The sequence below is a fragment of the Natrix helvetica genome (genome assembly GCF_964273705.1).
Source record: "Natrix helvetica genome assembly, chromosome: 15".
Taxonomy (NCBI): domain Eukaryota; kingdom Metazoa; phylum Chordata; class Lepidosauria; order Squamata; family Natricidae; genus Natrix; species Natrix helvetica.
This window is the reverse complement of record NC_138565.1, coordinates 7,607,528-7,630,110: the sequence shown is the minus strand read 5'-3', so window position 1 is coordinate 7,630,110 and position 22,583 is coordinate 7,607,528. Positions and strand designations below refer to the sequence as shown.

At 47.1% G+C, this 22,583-nt stretch overlaps 2 protein-coding genes across 2 annotated transcripts in view; both read left to right on the top strand.

The window, feature by feature from the left end:
• NR5A1 (nuclear receptor subfamily 5 group A member 1) overlaps window positions 1–22,583 on the top strand; it is a 355,896-nt gene that overhangs the window by 114,970 nt on the left and 218,343 nt on the right. The gene's annotated exons all lie outside the window — the stretch shown is intronic.
• Window positions 1,494–22,583, top strand: part of PSMB7 (proteasome 20S subunit beta 7) — a 35,395-nt gene continuing 14,305 nt past the window's right edge. The window contains exons 1-6 of the mRNA XM_081967682.1: window positions 1,494–1,625; window positions 2,741–2,834; window positions 2,934–3,031; window positions 4,154–4,294; window positions 5,727–5,842; window positions 17,867–17,925. Coding sequence (XP_081823808.1) covers window positions 1,552–1,625; window positions 2,741–2,834; window positions 2,934–3,031; window positions 4,154–4,294; window positions 5,727–5,842; window positions 17,867–17,925 — 582 coding nt within the window. The 5' untranslated portion in view covers window positions 1,494–1,551. The remainder of the gene's footprint in view (window positions 1,626–2,740; window positions 2,835–2,933; window positions 3,032–4,153; window positions 4,295–5,726; window positions 5,843–17,866; window positions 17,926–22,583) is intronic.

Here is a 22,583-nt window from a genome sequence, read left to right as displayed (position 1 = left end):
AGTAGAATAGAATAGAATATAGTATAGAATAGTATAGAATAGAATAGAATAGAATAGAATAGCAGCCAACTGGATTTCCAAGTTCAAATGGAGGGACAACTTGGGGTCCTTTTCCGAAATGAGGAGGCCCAGAGGCCAGCTGGTCTCACCAATCTGAGGGTTCTTTGGATGGGAACTTTGGTGGGAGTTGGGGATGATGGGAGTCCTGCTCTCTCTTCCCTTCGCCCAACCTGGCCTTTGTCAGAAGTGAACACTGCAGTTGAAAGCTTTCTCCAACCTGCTGCCTTCCCGTTAGGGTGGGACTACAAGGTTCCTCCTCCCCAGCCAAGGACAGGAAGGATGTATTTGGGCTGGAGCTGATGGGAGTTGGAGTCCTCTGTCTCAATCCTACCAAGCTTGGCCTTTCCCTAATCTGTCCTGGGTCAGTTTTTGGGGCTGGGGATGATGGAAACCTGGTCCAGCATCATTCCTTTCCCTTGGCTCCTTGGAACTCGCTGAGGGAGCAGCTCCTTCCAATGGGGCTGGGGAGGATGGGCACTGAATACAACAGCACCGTGGAAATACACAACAGCACAACCCGCTCCTCTTGTGGATGGGGATGATGGATGTCCCGATGCTCCTTCTGTCATGAGGGGACAGCAACATCTTAACCATGGGGTGCTAGCAATGCAGCACCCCGCAGCTGGGGATGATGGGCCCTTGCCCTACATGAGGTTGTGACACTGCCAGGTCCGGCTGGGGATGATGGGACTTCTTGTCCTGCACGGGGCTGTGCGACAGCCCAGCTCTGGCTGGGGATGATGGGCCCTTGGCCTACATGAGGTTGTGACACTCCCAGACCCAGCTGGGGATGATGGATCCCTTGTCCTGCACAGGGCTGTGTGACACTCTGGCTGGGCTCCGGCTGGGGATGATGGGACTCCTTGCCATGCATGGAGCTGTGTGACAGCCCATCGGATGGGGATGATGGGCCCTTGCTCTGCAGAAATTGTGTCACTCCCAGCTCCGGCTGGGGATAATGGGACTCCTTGCCCTGCATGGGGCTGTGCGACAGTCCAGCATCGGCTGGGGATGATGGGCCCTTGCCCCGCAGAGGTTGTGTGACACTCCCAGCCCTGGCTGGGGATGATGGACTCTTGCCCTGCAGAGGTTGTGCCACTTCCAGTTCTGGCTGGGGATGATGGGCCCTTGCCCTGCAGAGGTTGTGCCACTTCCAGTTCTGGCTGGGGATGATGGGCCCTTGCCCTACAGAGGTTGTGCCACTTCCAGTTCTGGCTGGGGATGATGGGCCCTTGCCCTACAGAGGTTGTGCCACTTCCAGTTCTGGCTGGGGATGATGGGCCCTTGCCCTACAGAGGTTGTGTCACTCCCAGCTCAGGCTGGGGATGATGGACTTTAACACCCTGCACAACCTCCGCCCTTCGATCCGCCTTCCCAAACGGCCCACGTGCGCAGCTGGGGGAGAGGGGGCGTGGCCCGCAGCTACCGGGGGCGTGGCTAAGGGCGTGGCCCGCCGTCACGCTCCCCCCGCCTTCTCCACAACCGGCCAAGATGGCGTCGCTGTCGCTGCTGAAGGAGGCCTCGATGCCGGCGACCGGCGGCTTCTCCTTCCACAACTGCGCCCGGTGAGGCCGGGGAGGCGGCGGGGAGGCGGGCGGGAGGCCCGAGGGAGGCGGCGGAGGGGCCGGGAGGAGGCGGAGGGGCCCTGCAGGCCCAGGCGGGCCAGGCCCAGGCGGCCGTGACTCAGGAACCCGGGCTCCCCTCGGCCAAGCGGGCCCGCAGCTACACGGCCGGCCGGACGCCGCTTCCTCCCGCCCGGGAAAAGCCCCTGTCGCTGCTCCCTGGCCGGTTGGGCCAGTTCCCGGCGGCGGAGGGGTCGGGGCTTCCCCGGGCCCGCTCGGAACTACTCCTCCCAGAGGCCCCTGCCCTTGTGGACCACGCTGAGGCATGCTGGGAGTTGGAGTCCTGGAAGGGAAGGGAAGGCGGGGATGGGCATCGCACCCGGGGGAAGGGGGGGAGAGGGGATGCCAGGATAGCCCCTCCCCCCCTTGAGTTGATCTTGGGTTGCACCCCGCTTTTCCAGCCCCAGGTGGGGAGGGGGGGCAGTGTGGATTTCATTTCAATCGATTTAAACCATGATTAAAATCGCGGTTTAAATCACTAGTAAAAAGCCTTCATTTAAATCATGGTTTAAAGCACTAGTAAAAAGCCTTGATTTAAATCAACTCCATTTAAACCACAATTTAAAGCACCAGTTATAAGGCTTGATTTAAATCAACTCGATTTAAACCATGATTTAAATCACTAGTAAAAAGGCTTCATTTAAATCATGATTTAAGGCACCAGTAAAAAGGCTTGATTTAAATCAACTCCATTTAAATTGTCATTAGTAAGGAGCCACTGATATCTCTGCCCTGCAGTGGCTTCCCTGGCCCACTGTTGATTCATCGACAGTCCCAGTATTGTAGAATATACAGCCTCCTATGCTACATAACTAAGCTCCATTTCATGCTGAGTTAACTAAATTATGAAGGGATCTTCAATAGAAAACTATATTTTGATAGTTTTTTTATTCCAAAAGCATTTTATTTACATAAATGTAATAAAAATATCAAAAAAATCTGATTTAAATGAAAAAAAAATCATTTTTTTTTACAAAAATCATTGATTCTTATCCATCCATCCATTTATTATTTGGGGATGCTAACAGTGTCTCATGTTGGCTTCTCTTCCTCTGAAGGAATGCCCAGCTGGAATCAGAGGGGGTCCAGAAGGGTCTTCGGCTGCCCACCGCCCGCAAGACGGGCACCACCATAGCTGGCATAGTGTACAAGGTAAGGCTGGCGCTGCAGCTTTTTTTTGGGGGGGGGGGGGAGAAATCTCCCTTGGTTTCATGCCAAGATGCAGCCTGAACCCTTTTTCTCGTCCCCCAGGATGGTATTGTGCTGGGAGCAGACACTCGAGCTACCGAAGGGATGGTGGTTGCTGACAAGAACTGTTCCAAGATCCATTTCATCGCTCCCAACATCTAGTAAGTGGGAAGGGCTGGGGATTGTGCATCAGGCCTCCTGGTTGTAGGAGAAGATGTGTGTGAATTGTGTGGCAAGAGACACGTGATGACACGATCACTATCCTCTTGAATGCTTTCGGATATTACGCAAAGCACGAATCAGTCCTGTCATCTTTTGCCTTGCTGGCATCCTGCCATCAAAGGCTAGGAAGGAGGTGGCAACAAATGGGCAATAATGTATGGGGGATGTGATGGGGGAACTAGGAAGGAGGGAGAAATGACAGTTTGATGAAGACCAGAGAAGCACGGAACCAGTTTGTGCCAGCATTGAAAGCCCCTGTGAATGGAATGTGGACTGCGCAGACATCTCGAGGATTCTCAAAACTCTTTTGTGGCTGAAGATGAACTGATCCTGTGGGGAGGGCTGGGACGAGGGGAAAAAACGTGTAACATTTCATGCGGGATACAAAATATAGCCTGACTTTACCATAGCTAGCAACTGTCAGGTTTCCGAAACTTAATTGATTCATGAGTCTCGAGCCAAGTTTCAAAAGAAAACCAGTCATTTATTAGGAGCACCATTTTGGCAAAGACCTTTTTGCGGTCAGAACTGAGCCACATTTGAATTATAGCTGAACTTTACCCATTCCTTCCCTCTGGGTCATAAATCATATTTCCCCAATGAGGTGCACACACCCCCCCCCCCCAAGCCTGCTACAGTAATCTGAGATCCGACTCTAGCGGAAAGCATGCGTGGAATGCGCTTCCCCCCCCTTTCCTCACCATGGCAACTTTATGCGAGTGGTTTTAGGCTGAGTTTTAATTTTTATCAATTTGTACAGGGTTTAAGGTTTAATTTGATTTTAAGGGTATTTATTATGTATATGGTTTTTTTAATGTGGTACCTGTACACCGCCCCGAGTCCCTTCGGGGAGAGGGGGCGGTCTAGAAATCAAATAAAATTGAAATTGAAATTATGAGTTGACAGCAACCTTTAGTAAAAGAACATCATTTCACTCCAGTGGAGTCGAGGGTCTTTCTTTCTTGAGAGCCCTGGCTGGGCAGGTCTGACAGTAAGTCAGTCTTTGGGCTGGAAGAGTGGGACGCAGAGAGGCATAACACGACACTGTTTTATTCTTCTAGCTGCTGTGGGGCCGGAACGGCTGCGGATACCGAAGTGACCACTCAGATGATCTCTTCCAACATGGAGCTTCACTCCCTTTCGACTGGCCGGCTTCCCCGAGTCGTGACGGCCAACCGGATGCTCAAGCAAATGCTTTTCAGGTACCTAATTGTCGCTTGGGGGCGGGGTTGTTAGCGGGGCGAGAAGGCTTCCCTCCACCCCTTCCAGAGGGGAGGAGTCAAAATATTCAAGATGGCAACTGTGAGCGCAATTTATGCCGGGGCGGGGGAAGCGCGGGGGGCAAAAAAAGAGGCAGGGTCTCAACTGCATAGTTGAACTGGAGGATACAACTCACAGCTCTGTATGAACTGGAGGATACAACTCACAGCTCTGTATGAAAAACGAAGGCAGCTTCTTTTATTTATCCCTTTAGTTTTCCTTATTTAATTTATGTATAGCTAGTCCTCGACTTTACAACAGTCCCTTTAGTGACCGGTCAAACTTAACGTGAAGGGACAGGGTGGCTACGAGGCTGAGCTTGTCGATCAGAAAGGTTGGCAGTTTGGCGGTTCGGATCCCTAGCGCCGCGTGAGCTCCCGTGACTTGTCCCAGCTTCTGCCTATCTAGCCGTTCGAAAGCAGGTCAAAAATGCGAGTGGAAAAAATAAGAACCATCTATTTGCTTTGGCAAATTGACTTGTACTTACGACGGTCCTGGGGGTCACACGTTCCCACTTTTCTGACAAGCAAAGTCAGTGGGGAAGGCAGATTCACTGGGCTTAATAACTGCGCCAGCCACGCTGGTAAAACTCCCTTTAACCAATGTCTCACTTATAGCAAGAGAAATGTTGCAGTCGTAAAGCGAGGATTTACCCGTAGCCGCCCAGTTCACACGCTGGGCAGCGTGCAGCCTGAAAAACCCACATTTTGCACCCAGGTCCCATTTTCCTTGCTTTTAAACCAAGAAATGTGCAGCAGGTTGGAGTAGGGCCAGTGCATACCTGCCTCAGAAGGAATATATAGAATAGCAAGAGTTGGAAGGGACCTTGGAGGTCTTCTAGTCCAGCCCCCTGCTTAGGCAGGAAACCCTACCCCACTTCAGACAAATGGATCTCCAACATCATCTTAAAAACTTCCAGTGTTGCAGCATTCACAACTAATTGTTCCACTGCTTCATTGTTCTCACTGGTCAGGGAAAGTAATTTACTTTACTTTACTTTACTTTTATTTAGACTTTTATACCGCCCCCTCTCCCAAAGGGACTCGGGGCGGTGTACAGTCAGATAAAACACATCAATAGATAGAAAATACAAACATAAAAGAGGAGGCAATAAGAAACTGTACAAAAAGCAAAGCAGTTAAAAACAATATTTAAATAACCCTAAAAATACCCAATTAAAATATCTGCCAGGAGGTAGAATAAGACTATGAATGGGCCAGGCCGGCTAAACGGAACAGGTGAGTCTTCAGTTTTTGTCGGAAGGAGCGGAAGTCGGTGGTGGTTCTGATATTGGGGGGGGAGGTCATTCCAGAGGGTTGGGCCCATCACAGAGAATTTATCCGATGTCTTTATTTGATTGATGTACGCCGTCAGGTACCAGGGATACATTGGCGCAGCTTTGGTTCTCGGTGGTGTGGATGTCACCGGGCCTCACCTGTACAGCATCTATCCTCACGGCTCGACGGACAAGCTGCCTTACGTCACAATGGGTGAGTCACACTCCTTTGCACAACCGCGTTGAGATGCCCCTGTGCTGCCCCCTGGTGGGGGACCCAGGGCGTTTAATTCCCCCCTCCCCCTTCCCTCTCCCTGCCCACGTGCGCGCGTCCTTCCGATGATTCAGCGAATAGGGCAGAAAAAGAAAGCGAAAATTCTCTTTAATGCTGCCTTTGATCCTCTCTGGAGACTCCTGACAAGAATTGGAGGAAGCTGGAAAGAGGAATTTCCTCACTCAGAGTGGAATTGTTTTATTTTCCAGCGGGAGGGGAAAAAATCAAAACACGATTGTAGGCCAGCTTTCTAAAAAACATTTTTTTAGCACCGAGTAGCACGCCGTGCGCTCATCAGGGCCGCTCTCCGGAAGAGCCGAACCCAACGATCAGCTAGCCAGCACGCATGCGCAGAGTGGTTTTCGGCACTGCCGCCTGCGTGAAGGACAGCCAATCGTTAGGCGTGCATGCTCGCCAGAAACCTGGAAGACTGACGGGCAAGGTGGCGTGTGCCGGGCGACATGGCTTCGCGTGGTGCTTAGCGCATGCCTGCCATAGGTTTGCTATTGCAGCACCTAAGGAGGAAGGGAAATAACATAGGTTGTCTCGCCTTATGCTCACAATTGCAAAATTCAGATTTTGTTTGGACAAAGCCTTATCATCCCCAAACCGGGGTGCCAAAAGATTCCACGCAGGTGGTCCTTGACTTACCACAGTTCATTTAGTGACCGTTTCAAAGTTACAACGGCACTGAAAAAAAAGCAGCTCGTGGCCGTTTTCACCCTTAACGACCGTTGCAGCGTCCCCGTCAAAATTCAGATCCTTGGCCGCTGACTCACATTGATGACAATCGCAGCGTCCTGGGGCATGGACATGATCCCCCCTTTTGCGACCTCCTGAGAAGTCAGGTTCACTTAACAACCACGTCACTAACTGAACAACGGAGACGATTCACTTAACAACTGTGGCAAGGAAAGGGTGTAAAATGGGGGCAGAAGTGACTTTTCAGAAATATTTCAGAAACCCTACATACTCCCTAAAATTTAGAGTAGAATAACGGAGTTGGAAGGGACCTTGGAGGTCTTCTAGTCCAGCCCCCTGCTTAGTCAATGTCTCATTGAGCAAGAGAGCTTTTGGGCTCAGTTGTGGTCGTAAGTGAAGGACCAACGACAGTGGCAGAATCCCTTTTTTCTGTGTGTTCTTTCAAGCAAGCGCCAGGGTCGATAGCAGCCACGGGCAACTGTAGGCCTGAGGTTTAATCGAGCGAGACCATTTTCAGGCCAATAGATGGTGCCATCATACCTTACAAAGTGTGCCATTATTTAGTCTGTGCGTAAAGCCTTTCTCTTTCTCTCTCTCTCTTTCTCTCTCCTCTCTCTCTCTTTCTCTCTCCTCTCTCTTTCTCTCTCTCTCTCTCTCTCTCTTTCTCTCTCTCTCTCTTTCTCTCTCTCTCTCTCTCTCTCTTTCTTTCTCTCTCTCTCTCTTTCTCTCTCCTCTCTCTCTCTCTCTCTCTCTTTCTTTCTCTCTCTCTCTTTCTCTCTCCTCTCTCTCTCTCTCTCTCTCTCTCTCTTTCTCCTTCCTCTCTCTCTCCTCTCTCTCTCTCTTTCTCTCTCCTCTCTTTCTCTCTCTCTCCTCTCTCTCTCTCTCCTCTCTCTCTCTCTCCTCTCTCTCTCTTTCTCTTTCTCTCTCCTCTCTCTCTCTCTCTCTCTCACACACACACACACGTTTTTGAAAGAATGCTATTATAGGATTTATGATGTAATATTCTATTCCGCGTCTTACACGGATTAACATAAAAGATGAAATTGGATTAATATTTATAAATGTTGCCCTGAAACATATAAATTATTAAGCCGCTGAACCATAAATTACCTTGCTGTGTGTGTGTGTGTGTGTGTGTGTGTGTTGAAGAGAGAGTAGGATGAGTGTAGTGAACCAAAACAGCAAAGATCTTGTCCATGGACCTCTGGGTGTCGTTTTAGAGTTCTTTTTTAAAATTTGGTTTTGAATCTAGCAAGAGAAAACAAACCGTTTGAGAAAGGTTCTCGGGAAGGAAACGGCATCTCCTCCACCTCCTAAGAATTCCCCTTGTGTTTTCCCCAGCCATGCAAATCCTTTTATCTTCCTTTTCTTTTCCTTTCTTTCTCTTTCTTTCTTTCTTTCTTTCTTTCTTTCTTTCTTTCTTTCTTTCTTTCTTTCTTTTTTCTTTCCCTTCCTTCCTCCCTTCTTTCTTTCTTTCTTTCTTTCTTTCTTTCTTTCTTTCTTTCTTTCTTTCTTTCTTTCTTTCTTTCTTTCTTTCTTTCTTTCTCTTTAAAGGAACTCAAGTGAGGTCTCTGAACTCCTTGTAATATCTGAGCCAATGTATTCAGGTTGGGTGTGCTGGCTTTCCACCTGGTGCAAAACTCAGATTTGGTTTGGACGAAATGGACCAGCCCAAACCAGTTTGCCAACGCGTACATTCGAAGTAGGCGGTGAAGTTTCTCTGGGTCCCATATGTGGGTGTAGGCATAAGGATTATCCTTTTGAGAATTGGGCAATGGAATTTCCTTTTAATGTGTGCTGATTAGGGTACATTTAAAGTGACAAAGTTCTATTCCGTTCCGTTCCATTATTCTACTCTACTCTACTCTACTCCTACTCTACTCTACTCCTACTCTACTCCACTCCACTCCACTCCACTCCACTTTCTATTCTATTCTAGCCTACTCTATATTCTATTCTACTCTACTCTACTCTACTCCACTCCACTCCCCTATTCTATTCTATTCTATTCTATTCTATCCTACTCTACTCTATATTCTATTCTATTCTACTCTACTCTACTCCACTCCACTCTCTATTCTATTCTATTCTATTCTATTCTATCCTACTCTATATTCTATTCTACTCTACTCTACTCTACTCCACTCCACTCTCTATTCTATTCTATTCTATTCTATTCTATTCTATCCTACTCTACTCTATATTCTATTCTATTCTATTCTACTCTACTCTACTCTACTCTACTCTACTCTACTCTACTCTACTCCACTCCACTCCACTCCACTCCACTCCACTCCACTTTCTATTCTATTCTGTCCTACTCTACTCTATATTCTATTCTATTCTACTCTACTCTACTCTACTCTACTCTACTCTACTCTACTCTACTCTACTCTACTCTACTCTACTCCACTCCACTCCACTCCACTCCACTCCACTCCACTCCACTCCACTTTCTATTCTATTCTGTCCTACTCTACTCTATATTCTATTCTACTCTACTCTACTCTACTCTACTCTACTCTACTCTACTCTACTCTACTCCACTCCACTCCACTCCACTCCACTCCACTCCATTTTCTATTCTATTCTGTCCTACTCTATATTCTATTCTACTCTACTCTACTCCAATCCACTCCACTCCACTTTCTATTCTATTCTGTCCTACTCTACTCTATATTCTATTCTACTCTACTCTACTCTACTCCACTCTACTCCACTCCACTCCACTCCACTCCACTCCATTTTCTACCCTACCCTATCCTATCCTACTATATATATTCTATTCTATTCCACTCCATTCTATTCTATTCTATTCTTTCCTTTTCTATTCTACTCCACTCCATTCCATTCCATTCTATTCTACTCATAATTTTCATACAGGTAGCCTTTTGATCTGCAACAATTCATTTAGTGACGGTTCAAAGTTACAACGGTACTGAAAAAAGTCTTATGACCAGTTTTCACACTTAGGACCATTGTAGCCTCCCCATGGTCACCTGACCAAAGTTCAGCCACATGGAAGTTGGGAAATACGGGTTTAAAAGTCTGAAAAATTTTAACAACGCATGAAAAAACGGATTGAGATCACCCGGGATAACCATCCCAGCAACTGCTTTAGTCCATTGTAATCCCGCCCCAATAGAAATAGATCCAGAATTCCTGGAGAGTTACAAGTTGGGAAGGACTGGATTGGTGAGAGGACTTTTTTTCCTCTGTATCCAGATTCAGGGATCTCTTTTCACTTACTCATTACTGACCTTCTGAGAGATGATAATGTTGAAGAGAAAGACCAGGGGAGACAGGATAGCAGCCTTCCAATACTCGAGGGGCTGCCCCAGAGAGGAGGAAGGGATCAAGCTATTTTCCAAAGCACCCGAAGGCCAGACAAGGAACAATGGATGGAAACTGACCAAGGAGAGATTCAACCTGGAAATAAGGAGGAATTTTCTGACAGTGAGAACCATCAACCCATGGAACAGAAGTTGCCTTCAGAAGTTGTGGCAGCTTCATCGCTGGAAACTTTCAAGAAGAGTTTGGACTGCCACAACAGTTTAGAGTCTTCTCTTGGGTGGGGGGATTGGATTAGATGACCTACAAGGTCCCTTCCAACTCTGTTAATTTGTAAAGGATATTGAGACTCTAGAAAGAGCGCAGAGAAGAGCAACCAGGATGATTAGAGGACTGGAGGCTAAAACATACGATGAACGGTTGCAGGAACTGGGCATGGCTAGTCTAGGGAAGAGAAGGACCAGGGGAGACAGGAGAGCAGTCTTCCAATATTTGAGGGGCTGCCCCAGAGAGGAGGGGGTCAAGCTCTTTTCCAATGCACCCAAAGGCCAGAGAAGGAACAATGGATGGAAACGGACCAAGGAGAGATTCAACCTGGAAATAAGGAGGAATTTCCTGACAGTGAGAACAATCAACCCATGGAACAGAAGTTGTGGGAGCTTCATCCCTGGAGGCTTTCAAGAAGAGACTGGACTGCCCTCTGTCAGAAATGGTGTAGGGTCTCCTGCTTGAGTGGAGGGAGTTGGACTAGATGACCTATAAGTCCCTTCCAATTTCCAACTGCTTCTGTGAATGATGTAGAACCAGAATGGCAAACCCATAGCACGCGTGTCCTAAGTGGCACGCGAAGAAGCCATGTCGCATGGCACGCGCGGCCTTGCCTGTTTGTCATCCGGGTTTCAGACACGCAAGCACGCGTGGTGATTGGCTGTCCTATGCCCACGGGGCCCGTGCCAAAAAGTGGCCTGCGCATGCGTGCCGGCCAGCTGATTTATCAGGTGCACATCAGGTGCCCCACAACCCAGAAGTTTGGCTTTTCCGGAGCGCAATCCCTTCGCGTGCGCAGCGGGGCCGAAAACCAGCCAGCAGATCATTGGGCATGCATGCCCGCTAGGAGACGGAAGTTCAGCTTTTCCAAAGTGTGGCTCCGGCCAGTGCATGCCAGGCGACGTTTCCAGGCGATCTTTTCGGCACTCTTCGCCATCGCGGATGTCGAATGTCCCTTATTTTTTAAAGCAAAAAGCACTTAAAGAGTCCAAGCCTCTTGATTTTTTTTCTTTTTAAAAAAACGTATTTTTGAAAACGCTTCCAAGCATTTGCACCGCTCTCGTTACGATGATATTCTAAAGCGTACGGCGTTTAAAAGAGCTCAGACTGAAACGACGCTATGGATCCTTCGTTTAGTTTCCCAGGGGTTGCTTTTGAGGAATGCTGACTCCGACCCCAAGGAGGAAAAGTGAAATATTACTTTTTTTTTTCTTTAAACACGGTGTCTTTAAAAACCATTTCCTCCCCCAAAGCTCATCGCCGCTCGTTTCAAAACCGGGACGCTGTTGGGTCCCAAATTCGTCTTTTGCCTTTTAGCATTTCTGGGAAGACGGTCTTTGTGTGAGGCAACACGAAACCGGAGAGAGGTTTGCAGGCGTTGATTGTGAAAACCTGCCTATTTATTTCCAGGATCGGCCGAAGATTCAGTACCACGGAGAGCAATCTCGCAGCAAAATTAATGACTTGTTATCTCTGCTTCGTTTTCAAGAGTTTGGCCAGGAAAATCCTTCGATCCCCAAATTTGCTATCGGTTTCCTTAAAAGAGCCCGCATCCTTTAGCTTTTTCGGAGAATAGAGATCTTGGGTAGTAAAAGTGTCGGGTTTGTTGTTATTAAAAAAAAAATTGCTGCATTTCCCTAGAATTTGTGGAGTTCCAGAGCTGCGGGGAACAGATGTGTGGAAAAGTATGGAAGCTGTTTTCTTCTTCTTAACACTGTTGCAGTCAGCTGAGGGGGCTGACAGATCTCTTGTGTGCTGAAGTAGACAATCTCTCAAATGTACTTTTTTCCCACCCAGAAGGCAACTGGATTTAGTTTTTCTTTGAAGACGTTTCAATTCTCACCCAAGAAGCTTCTTCAGATCTTCAGAAGTCAACTGGACTTAGTTTTTCTTTGAAGACCTTTCGCTTCTATCCAAGAAGCTTCTTCAGTTCTTCAGAAGGCAACTGGACTTTGGTGTTTTTTCTTTCTTTGAAGAAGTTTAGCTTCTCAACCAAGGAACTGGAGAACTGAAGAAGCTTCTTGGATGAGAATTGAAACGTCTTCAAGGAAAAACCAAGTCCAGTTGACTACTGAAGATCTGAAGAAGCTTCTTGGGTGAGAATCCAAACCTCTTCAAAGAAAAACCAAGTCCAGTTGCCTTCTGAAGATCTGAAGAAGCTTCTTGGGTGAGAAGCGGAACTTCTTCAAGGAAAAACCAAGTCCAGTTGCCTTCTGAAGATCTGAAGAAGCTTCTTGGGTGAGAATTGAAACGTCTTCAAAGAAAAACCAAGTCCAGTTGCCTTCTGAAGATCTGAAGAAGCTTCTTGGGTGAGAATCCAAACGTCTTCAAAGAAAAACCAAGTGCAGTTGCCTTCTGAAGATCTGAAGAAGCTTCTTGGGTGAGAATCCAAACCTCTTCAAAGAAAAAACCTTCTGAAAAATAGCACCTTTGGGACAACCATGACCAGGATGACTGAGAATCTCCACGGACATTTACACAACAAGTATTTCGTTACATCTGTGGGAGATGTGTGGGAGAACCGCATCTTTTGTTGACACAGAGGCAGCGAGGGGATCGGCATTGGTGGTTCCAGAGACTGCTTCTCTGTAAACCTGGAAACCTTCGACATACCAGGCATCCGTGTGACGAGATGCTAAATGCCACACGAATAATTTTCCAGCCGTCTTAGAAGCAGGAAGCTAATTGCCTGCTTTCCTTTCCCGCGCCGTGCAAATCATTCCAAGGCGCCCGGCGTGCATTTTATCCCTCGCTGAGCAAACTGGGCGTCCAAATTCCAAGCGCCTCGGAGAGGGGAGCCCGTCGCGCCTGTTCTCGAGAAGCAGCTTAAAACCTACTCGGTGCTTACCCAGGAGTGAAAACATCAAATTAAGGTGTTTATGCTGACAAAGAACAAATGTAGATTTCAGCAAACGAGGCAAGATCGTCTGATTGCGGCGGGGCTGCCTAGCGGAAGCTCCCGGCCACGGTTCCGTAATGAAATGCGTGCATAAGATTACGGCGCTTGGAAGTCTGGATTTTGAGGCCTCGGGAAGCGGCGAGAGGCTCTCTCGGGCGGCTCAGCCTGGTCTCTGGGCACTGCCGAGTCTCGTTTCATATTCATAAATCTCCCCTCCCTCCTTCCCCGGCTGCGAAACAGCCAGTGCCACCGGGAGACCGGGCCTCTCCTTTAAGCAACTGGAGTGAAAAATGATACCGATCAATGGGTCTGCGGAGAGCCCCCGACTCGTACCGGGGAAAAGCCGAAAAAATTGAATAACAATGAGGTCGGGTGAAGAAGTGCCTTGTCAGGCGGGGGTGACACTGATGGATTAGACAAATCGCAGCCGCCTTACTCTTTCCGCGCGGCTGAGGATCCCAAGCGTGCGGACGCTGCCAGGAACAGGTTCTCGGGGAGTTGAGGGCGCTGGGGTGTCTGCGGAACAGGAAATCCAGTTTTCTTAAGTGACTCGCCCTCAAAAAATGAGAATTTTTTTTCCCCCAAGGAATCGGGGAGATTTCAGGAAGGGGTTTAATGTAAGAGAGCGGAAGGATCCGAGGAAGAGGTTCTGACTTAGGCTTCCCAAAAGCATGAAGCCGACTCCTCGTCCTGATCAAACCCCTTTTATTGAGGTGAAAGGGAATTCCTCTCCAGCAAAGTCCCGGCCAACCGTCTCTCAAGAGATTTCACAACTACAGACCTTTCTCAGGCTTGGAGAGCTGCCAGGCCGATATCTTCCAAACTCCACGCTGTAGCAGCAATTCCTTGGCAAGAAGTCAGGAACAGAGCTTCACCCGAATTGATTGAACTAATTGTCTCCTGCAAACTCCACTCCCCTTTCGCTCCTCTTTTATTCCCCATGGGAGAGCCATTCACTGTCCCCCTGTGCCTTTACTCCCGAGTTGGTCCTTGTTCCTTAGCTGTTCCCTTCTCCTGGCAGCTCTGCCCATGCGTACACTGGGAACAGGCTCCAGCTGTTCTTCTGCCTCACTGATGTCTGACTCCGAAGGCAGCTGATAACTGTCAGACGGCCCTGGCCCTTTCTCTGTCTCCGACACAGAGCCCTCATCAGAGCCTTCCCCAGACTCTAGGACTGGCCCATCTTCCTCCCCAACCTCCTCACTCTCCGAATCTGCCACCAGCTCCTCTGGCCACTGGTGGGTCACAACAGAGGACTCTTAGCGAGGAAGCTCATCCTATTGTCTCTGGAAAGGAAGGAACTTGATCCTTCCTTTCTTTGTCCCTGCATCCAAAACACAATTTTGTGTGACTTCCGTGTGTACTTCTAGACTGTTCTTTGAATCAGATCCCCAGCCTTTGGGACCTCAGGGACCACTCAATTCGTAATTTTAAATCCCGGGGACCACTAATACGATCTGCCTAATGACTGGCTTGATGGGCGTGGCAAGGTGGTCATGTGACTGGGTGGGCGTGGCCAACTGGATGTCACTCTCGTTGAGGGCCGGACTCTACTCGCCCCTCCCCTCCCAACCCCTCCCCGCCTGCCCTCCCGGGCTCCTTAGGGCCCCAACAGGAAGCCATTGCTGGAGCTGAGCAGCCCCCAGGAGAAAGAGTTGGCAAAAGAGCTCGGTTCAAATTGGATCTGACCGAGGAGGAGGCTCAGCAGAAGCACCTCACTGAGGACTAGGAGCATGGGCTTTCCAAGCAGAGAGTAGAATAGAATAGAACGGAACAGAACATAGAAGAGAAGAGAGATGGAATAGAAATACAATTAGAATAGAATGGAACAGAACATAGAAGAGAGTAGAGATAGAATGGAATAGAATTAAAATTATATTAGAATAGAATAGAATGGAACAGAACAGAGCATAGAAGAGAAGAGAGTAGAGATAGAATAGAAATCAAATTAGAACAGAACAGAACAGAACATAGAAGAGAGTAGTGATAGAATAGAATAGAAATAGAATTAGAATATAATAGAATGTGGATTAGAATAGAATAGAATGGAATAGAATTCTTTATTGGCCAAGTGTGATTGGACACACAAGGAATTTGTCTTTGGTGCAGAAGCTCTCAGTGTACGTAAAGAAAAATAAAATAGAATACATTCATCAAGAATCACAAGAGACAACACTTAGAGATAGTGATAGGTTACTAATAAGCAATCAAATCATACTAGGAAACAAAAACAATATAAATTGAAAGATTACAAGCAACATGGTTATAGTCATAAGTGGGAAGAGACAGGTACTAGGAAAGAAGAGAAGAAGAATACTAATAAAGTCTTAGTAAATAGTTTCACAGTGTTGTGGGAATTAGTTGTTTAGCAGAGGGATGGCATGCGGGGAAAAAAACTGTCCTATCTAGTTGTTCTGGTGTGCAGGGCCCTATAGCGTTGTTTTGAAGGTAGGAGTTGAAACAATTTATATCCATTTTAAAGGGTTTTTTAAGCTAAAGAGATTATGGGGTGCTTTATCTCCCCCCCCCCCCGATAAACATTATCTGCAAGCCTTAATCCCTCTCCGTCTTCTCCCTTTAAAACTTCAGACACTGCCCCCCACCCTCCTAGGGACATTGCCGTCCCTTTAACTAAAACAACCTTTTTAATTTCCCTGAACCCAACAGCCAGTCTGTCCCCAAAGAGTGAAAAGACGCTTTGGGCTCCCTTCGACTTACAAAGCTGGCGTGTTTGGTTCCTGTTAAACGCAATGGTGCTTAGCCACGCCGGCCTTGTATAATGGGAGATTCTGTCACATTTCCTAGGATTACTATGTCCCTTGATTGGTGCCTGTAAATCTGCTCCTCTACCCCTTTGAAACCTGATCTATAATTGGGCTGCCTTAAATGCCGGAGATAAGATTTTCTCCCCGCGCGGGTCTCCCTCTCCGCCCGCCTGCCTTTTCATTATGCATTCAGCGGACGTGTTAAAATCAGCGGGTCCCCTCATTTGAAACGGGTTTAATCGCCGTCTTTTCCCTTTTCCCTTTTTTTTTAAAGCCCACCGTCGAGGTGGCCGAGCCATGTACACAAATCATTTTTAAGTAGAGAAGAACGATCTGACCCAGTTCAACAGATAGCCGGTATGCAAAACCAGTAAAAAAAAAAAAGGGAGTCATAAATGCCAATCTCCTAATTGGGGGTAAAAAATTGCCGGCAACTTGGGTTTTTTTCCCCCCCCTCCCCTCCGCCAAAAAAACCCACGAAACGGGCTGAAAGATTAGCAAGAGGGACAGCACACAAGGCAGAATCACTTCAAGGGGGGGTTGTGTGTGTGTGTGTGGGGGGGAACGAAGCAGGATTAAGGTGGTTGAAGGATTCTTGGCTGATTTTTAAAAAAATGTATGTTTGCTGGCGGCGTGCGTGCGTGGCCTTGCTGGAAGAGAGAGGGGTGGCTTTTATTGGGCCATTTTAAAGTTTCTGGGAGCTGGGTGTAGTCCATTCTCATCCAGTGTGTCTCCTTCTGCTTTGTGGCTCATAAGAGCAAAGAGTGAAGCTGCCTAACCTCTTAACCTCAACCTCCTAACTGCTTCATGGGCCTGAAGTGTTGTGTCTTCTGGTGTAGATGGGTTTAAAAGTCTGCGCTTAACTTATCTCAAAAGCTTCTAGCAATGGGGGTCTTAACGCTACCTACCTGCAAAAACCCCAAATTGTGACCCCCAGAAACGACCAAAAATAAAACTTGAATTAGATAGATAGAGGGAGGGAGAGAGAGATGATTGATAGATGATGATAAATGAGAGAGAAGATGGATGGATAGATGGATAGATGATGATAGATGAGAGAAGATAGATGATTGATAGATGAATCATGATAGATGAGAGAGTAGATGATAGATAGATAGATAGATAGATAGATAGATAGATAGATGATAGATAGATAGATAGATAGATAGATGATAGATAGATAGATAGATAGATAGATAGATAGAGCTAATAGATAAAGGATAGGTAGATAGATAGATGATGATAGATGAGAGAAGATAGATGATTGATAGATGAATCATGATGGATGAGAGAGTAGACAGACAGACAGACAGACAGACAGATAGATAGATAGATAGATGATAGATAGATGATTGATAGATAGATGATAGATAGATGATAGATAGATAGAGCTAATAGATAAAGGATAGGTAGATAGATGATGATAGATGAGAGAAGATAGATGATTGATAGATGGATCATGATAGATGAGAGAGTAGATGGATAGATGATTGATAGATGTAGCTATAGATAATATATAATAGATGTAGATATAGATAATAAGATATAGATAATACAGGAGAGAAAGAGAATAGATACAGGATAGATAGATGTAGCTATAAATAATATATAATAGATAGATATAGATAATACATACAGGATAGATAGATGATGTAGATGTAGATAATATATAGATAGATAGATAGATAGATAGATAGATAGATAGATAGATGATAGATAGATGATAGATAGATAGATAGATAGATAGATAGATAGATAGATATAGATAATACATAGAGGAGAGAGAGAGAATAGATACAGGATGTATGTATGTATGTATGTATGTATGTATGTATGTATGTATGTATATGTATGTAGATATAGATAATATATGATAAGAGAGATAATAGATACAGGATAGATGATAGATAGATAATAGATAGATAATGATGGGTGGATGGATAGATGATTGATTGATTGAAAGAGAGACAGAGATTGAGATTGAAGAATAAGGGGGAAAACTACAAATTTACGGTTCTTCTCTCCTTTGGTGGGTTTTAGGGTCTGGATCCCTGGCGGCTATGGCGGTCTTCGAGGACAAGTTCAAACCTGACATGGAGGTAAATCCCACACACCCTTCCCCACCACCAAACCTTTCTTTGTGTAACTCTAAAAGCCCTTCGTGATGGCCAGTTTTCTGACCTGACAAGATAGACAGAATCTCCCAGCCTTGGGAGAGAGGAGCATCTCCTGGAACCTTCCACACCATCTCAAAAGCAGAGCCCCCTCGGATTGAAAAGCCTGAGGTCTTGATCCCCACCCCACCCCACTCCCCAAATTGGTCACTGGGTGTCGGGTGGGAGAAGGCTTGAGACCTGCTTCCGTGAAAGCCAATGCAAAGCCAGATCTATACATTCGGTCCAGATGGAGCCCGGCTTTTTTTGCCCCCGTTGCTAATTGTCGTAGCGGTTTGGGTTAGCGCTCCGGAGCGCCCTCCTAAAGTCCATCACATCAGAGCCAGCGATTCAAAGGCTCGCCGTCCCGCACCCTCTGGTTTCAACTCGCAAATTAGCATCTGGAATCTAATTAAAACAAGCTTAATGAAAGCCGCAGCTGAAGATTGCTGGAAAAGACAATCAACCCCCTCCCCACACACGCCACCCCCACCCCCAGTTCCCTCTGATATGTATTCCCTGCTCCTGAAGCCGCTCAGCAGAAGAAAAAAAAGAGAGAGAGCCTTCTGCGTTAAAAGAAATTAGCATTTATTTGAAGGCGAGGAAAGGGGGGGCTTTTTCCCCCCTTCTCCCCCCCATCTCCCCGCCCCTTTCTTTGCTATGCCTTTGGCCTCCTCCTCCTCCCCCTCCCCGGAGAGCCGTGCCACAGCAACCGAGCGCACAATATTTATAAAATCGGTGACAGGCAATAATAGCCAGTTGAAATATTATTATTTTTTTCCTTTTCGACGGAATTTCCCGTCGAGGGCTGCCAAGAGCTGAAAGGATCAAACAGCCTGGCAGGTTTGGGGCGGCCTACAGGGCGAAGAGCAGGTTTTTTTTTTTAAGACGGACGGCTGAAAGAAAACGCAGGGCGGGTTGGGCTAAGCCAACCCTGGCAGCTTTCTCCAGCCCTGGCGCTCTGCCGCTGCGCGAGAAGTTGTTGGGAGTTTCTTTTTCTGCCTTGGGCAAGCTCACACACTGGCAAGGCCCAGGCTCCCCCGTTCCTCCTCCTCCTCCTCCCCCCACCAAATCTGGAGTTTTGAGTACCAAGTGACTTGGCTGGTGCCAAGCCTGACAATCACACAGTCCCGAGGCTAGGAGGCAGAGAAACGCGCGTCTTCCTCCAGCAGCTTCCCTTCCCGCGAAGATGGAGACGAGAGCATCTCCAGCAGAACGGTGAGACGTTGCCAAAAACGGCACACCTGCGCGCTCCCCCGGAGCTTCAGAAGAGGAGGCTGCACACCTGCTTGCCGGAAGGCAGGAAGGGCTACTTGGGGAGACTCCTGAACGTCTGCGAAAACAGACACGCGGGAGGCCCCAGGTCCAGCTTTTCGGTTCCTCCCCCTCGCTGGCAGGAGAAAACGCTCCCCCCACCCCCCCAATATTGGTTTTCTTTTTCCCCCATCTCTTGGCCGACGTCTTGTTCACAGAGGCTCTGCTTGGGGTGGGCGGAGAGGGTCCTCACAGCCGCCAGCCAGCTGGGAGGGGGCCAGAAACCCCTTTCCGCAGCAACCCCCAAATAATTTTGGAAAGCCGGCTTGTCTTCTCCATCTCGATCAAGACCTGTGAAGTCATCAGTCTCATTTAGGCGACCCGGGGCTGCCAAGAGACACCCAGGAAGGCTGACAAGCTGCATATGAATCCTGCCTTCATTAGTAGCGAGGGCTGATCAAAACGCCCCCCGTCCCCACCAACGGGGCTCAGGTGTTGGGTGTCCTCTGCCTTAATCTCCGCAGCTGACACTCGCGTTTTAATGACTCCGCGGGAAGGTGGGAGGCTCGCTGGGAACGCAGCCAGGAGACAGCCGAGATCAAGGGAGACTGCCCGCGTTAAGCTGGAGAGCTGCCTTCGGTAACGCGCCGCCGTTGGCAGCGGGCAGGGCTTAGGCAAATGCTGGAGGGAGCCGGGGTGTGTGTGTGTGTCAACGCTGCAAAAAACCCTTTGTCCAAAAAAACATCCAGGTTTTATTTGTCTGCCTGAGTCGATTCTTGATTTTTCTCCACTTTTTAAAGCTTTTCTGGGACAGCTTCTCTTCCCCCCCCACTGCCAAATTTGCGGGGGGAGTAGATTATATTATTATTATTATTATTATTATTATTATTATTATTATTATTATTATTATTATTATTATTATTATTATTATTATTATTATTATTATTATTTTACTCTTGGCAAGTCAAACCAAAAATTCACCGTAACACTTTTAGCAGACCCCCCGGTCATCTTTTAAAAGCTCTTCTGGCATTGGTCTCAGATTTACACGTTGGCCCTTGTCCGTGACTCAGTCTCTTGCACTTTTTTCACGTCGACCCGGAGCTCACTCTTAGCTGGGAGGTAGCAGGCTAAGGAGATGGGAGGTGTGGGGGAAACCATGTTCTGCACTTGCTTCTAATATTTGCATTATTGGAATTTTACGTCTGCAAGGAGAAAGAATAATAAGAGTTGGAAGGGACCTTGGAGGTCTTCTAGTCCAGCCTCCTGCTCGAGCAGGAGACCTTATACCATCCCAGACAAACGGTTGTCCAATCTCTTCTTAAAAACTTCCAGTGTTGGAGCAATCACAACTTCTGGAGGCAACTTCTGTTCCACTGATTAATTGTTCTCACTGTCAGAACATTTCTTCTTAGTTCTAGGTTGCTTCTCTCTATGGTTAGTTTCCAGCCGTGCTTTGGAAAATCATTTCACCTCGTCTTTGTAGGAGCCCCTCAAATATTGGAAGACCGCCATCAAGTCTTCCCTAGTCCTTCTTTTCACTAGACGGAATTGTTCTTTGTGTTCTTTGTGAAAGCTCAACCTTGGTCATTTCTATGACTGTCTTCCCCCTGTGAAAGTCCGAGCGTTTTTCCAGAAAATAAGAAAAGGAACGCGTGAAATGTACATCCATCCCCTGCAGGGATTGAACGGGAGTTTGATTGTTTGATAAGGTAGTTTTGCCAATAAGAGAGCAAGAGACAAAATCAAAGCCGTTCGTGGGACTGAGCAGGAATTCCAGAATCACACATCGTTGCCTTGGCAGGTAATTTGCTATAAATTGTTAATGTAAATTCAGGTTAGTAGAGAGGATTCCCCCCCCTTTTTTTTTTACTCACCTCCCGCCCTCCCCGAAAAAAAGAGAGAGAGATAAACTGCTGATTAATTCAGTATAGAACTCAATTACAAATTGAAAGAGCCACAGCGGGACTTCCCAACCCTAAAGACAACAGATGTTGAATTGGTACTCCAGCATATTTTACACCGGTATGAAATATTAACATGGTTTATTATATACTGGTATTGGAGGTTAGGAGAAAGGAGAGGTTTTTACTCTTTCGAAAATAGCAGAGTTTCTGCCAGTTGCAACTGAGGGCTGTGGAAGATGGGTATTTTAAGTCTCTCTCTAACAAGCTCTTTAGGCCTTCCTTTTTGGTTAGAGGCTGTAAAACATGCTACCGTATTTCCCCCAAAATAAGACTGGGCCTTATATTAATTTTTGCTCCAAAAGATGCATTAGAGCTCATTTTCCGATTAGGTCTTACTTTCAGGGAAATACGGTACTAAATACATCCGTCTGGCTGATGAACTTAATTGGGCCTTATTTTGGAGGTAGGGCTTATATTATGAGCATCCTGAAAAATTTTTTCCGTTGAGTGTCAGGCGTATGCAGAGACGGTTGGCCTTGACCAAACCCAACCACGAGCCTTCAGCACGCGCAGAAGATGGTGAGAACAAAACTCCCTCTTTCGAGATGTCCCCTCCACCACGATTCCCCTCCCAAATACCGTGAACCCCCTCCCTCCCTCCCCGTTAACCATGGCAGCCGATAGCAAGCAAGCGATAGAGAGGCTGACATGCGGCCCTCCTGCAGAAACGATGTTATCCCTGAAGGGAAAGAAAACAGAAAAACAGTAAGAACAAAAACATTTATACAACATATTTAGGGTTTATCGGGGTATTTAGAATGAAACTTCTGCAAGGGTTTAGGAGCCCTGATATCGGGCTGATTCACCCACTCAGAGTGGGAAGGAGGGAAATGTTTCCAAGCCATTAAATACTGTATTTTCCCTCTATCTTTCCTGGGATCAAGGATCTCCTTGACTACAAAATGCTGTTCTCCCTCAATGAGGGAGAGGTCAATGAGGTCTTATTTTCAAGAACATAACGGTACTAACTGTATCCGTCTGGTTGACGGACTTAATTGGGGCTTATTTTAGGCGATAGGGCTTATATTACCAGCATCCTGAAAAATGCCAGGGCTTATTGTCCGCTTAGTTCTTATATTTTCAGGGAAATTCGGTAGAGTCTTCATTCCATCATGTTAGAAGAGAGAGAGAATGCTGAGCCCAGAATCATGGTTTGCTTTTCATTGGCGGGGTGAACTGATATCTTCCGCTTCCAAATTAGAAGGACGAGGGTGGGTGGATACTATCTCACACTGACATGAGGGGGTAGAACATGCATCTGAGTAAAGCGGCCCAAACAGATCTTTCTGAAGAACTGCTGTGCCAGGAGACACATCGCCCAGCGCTGAGGCCGTCATGCCTGAAAGGTGATCCCTTTGCAGCTGGGGACAAATGCAAAATACT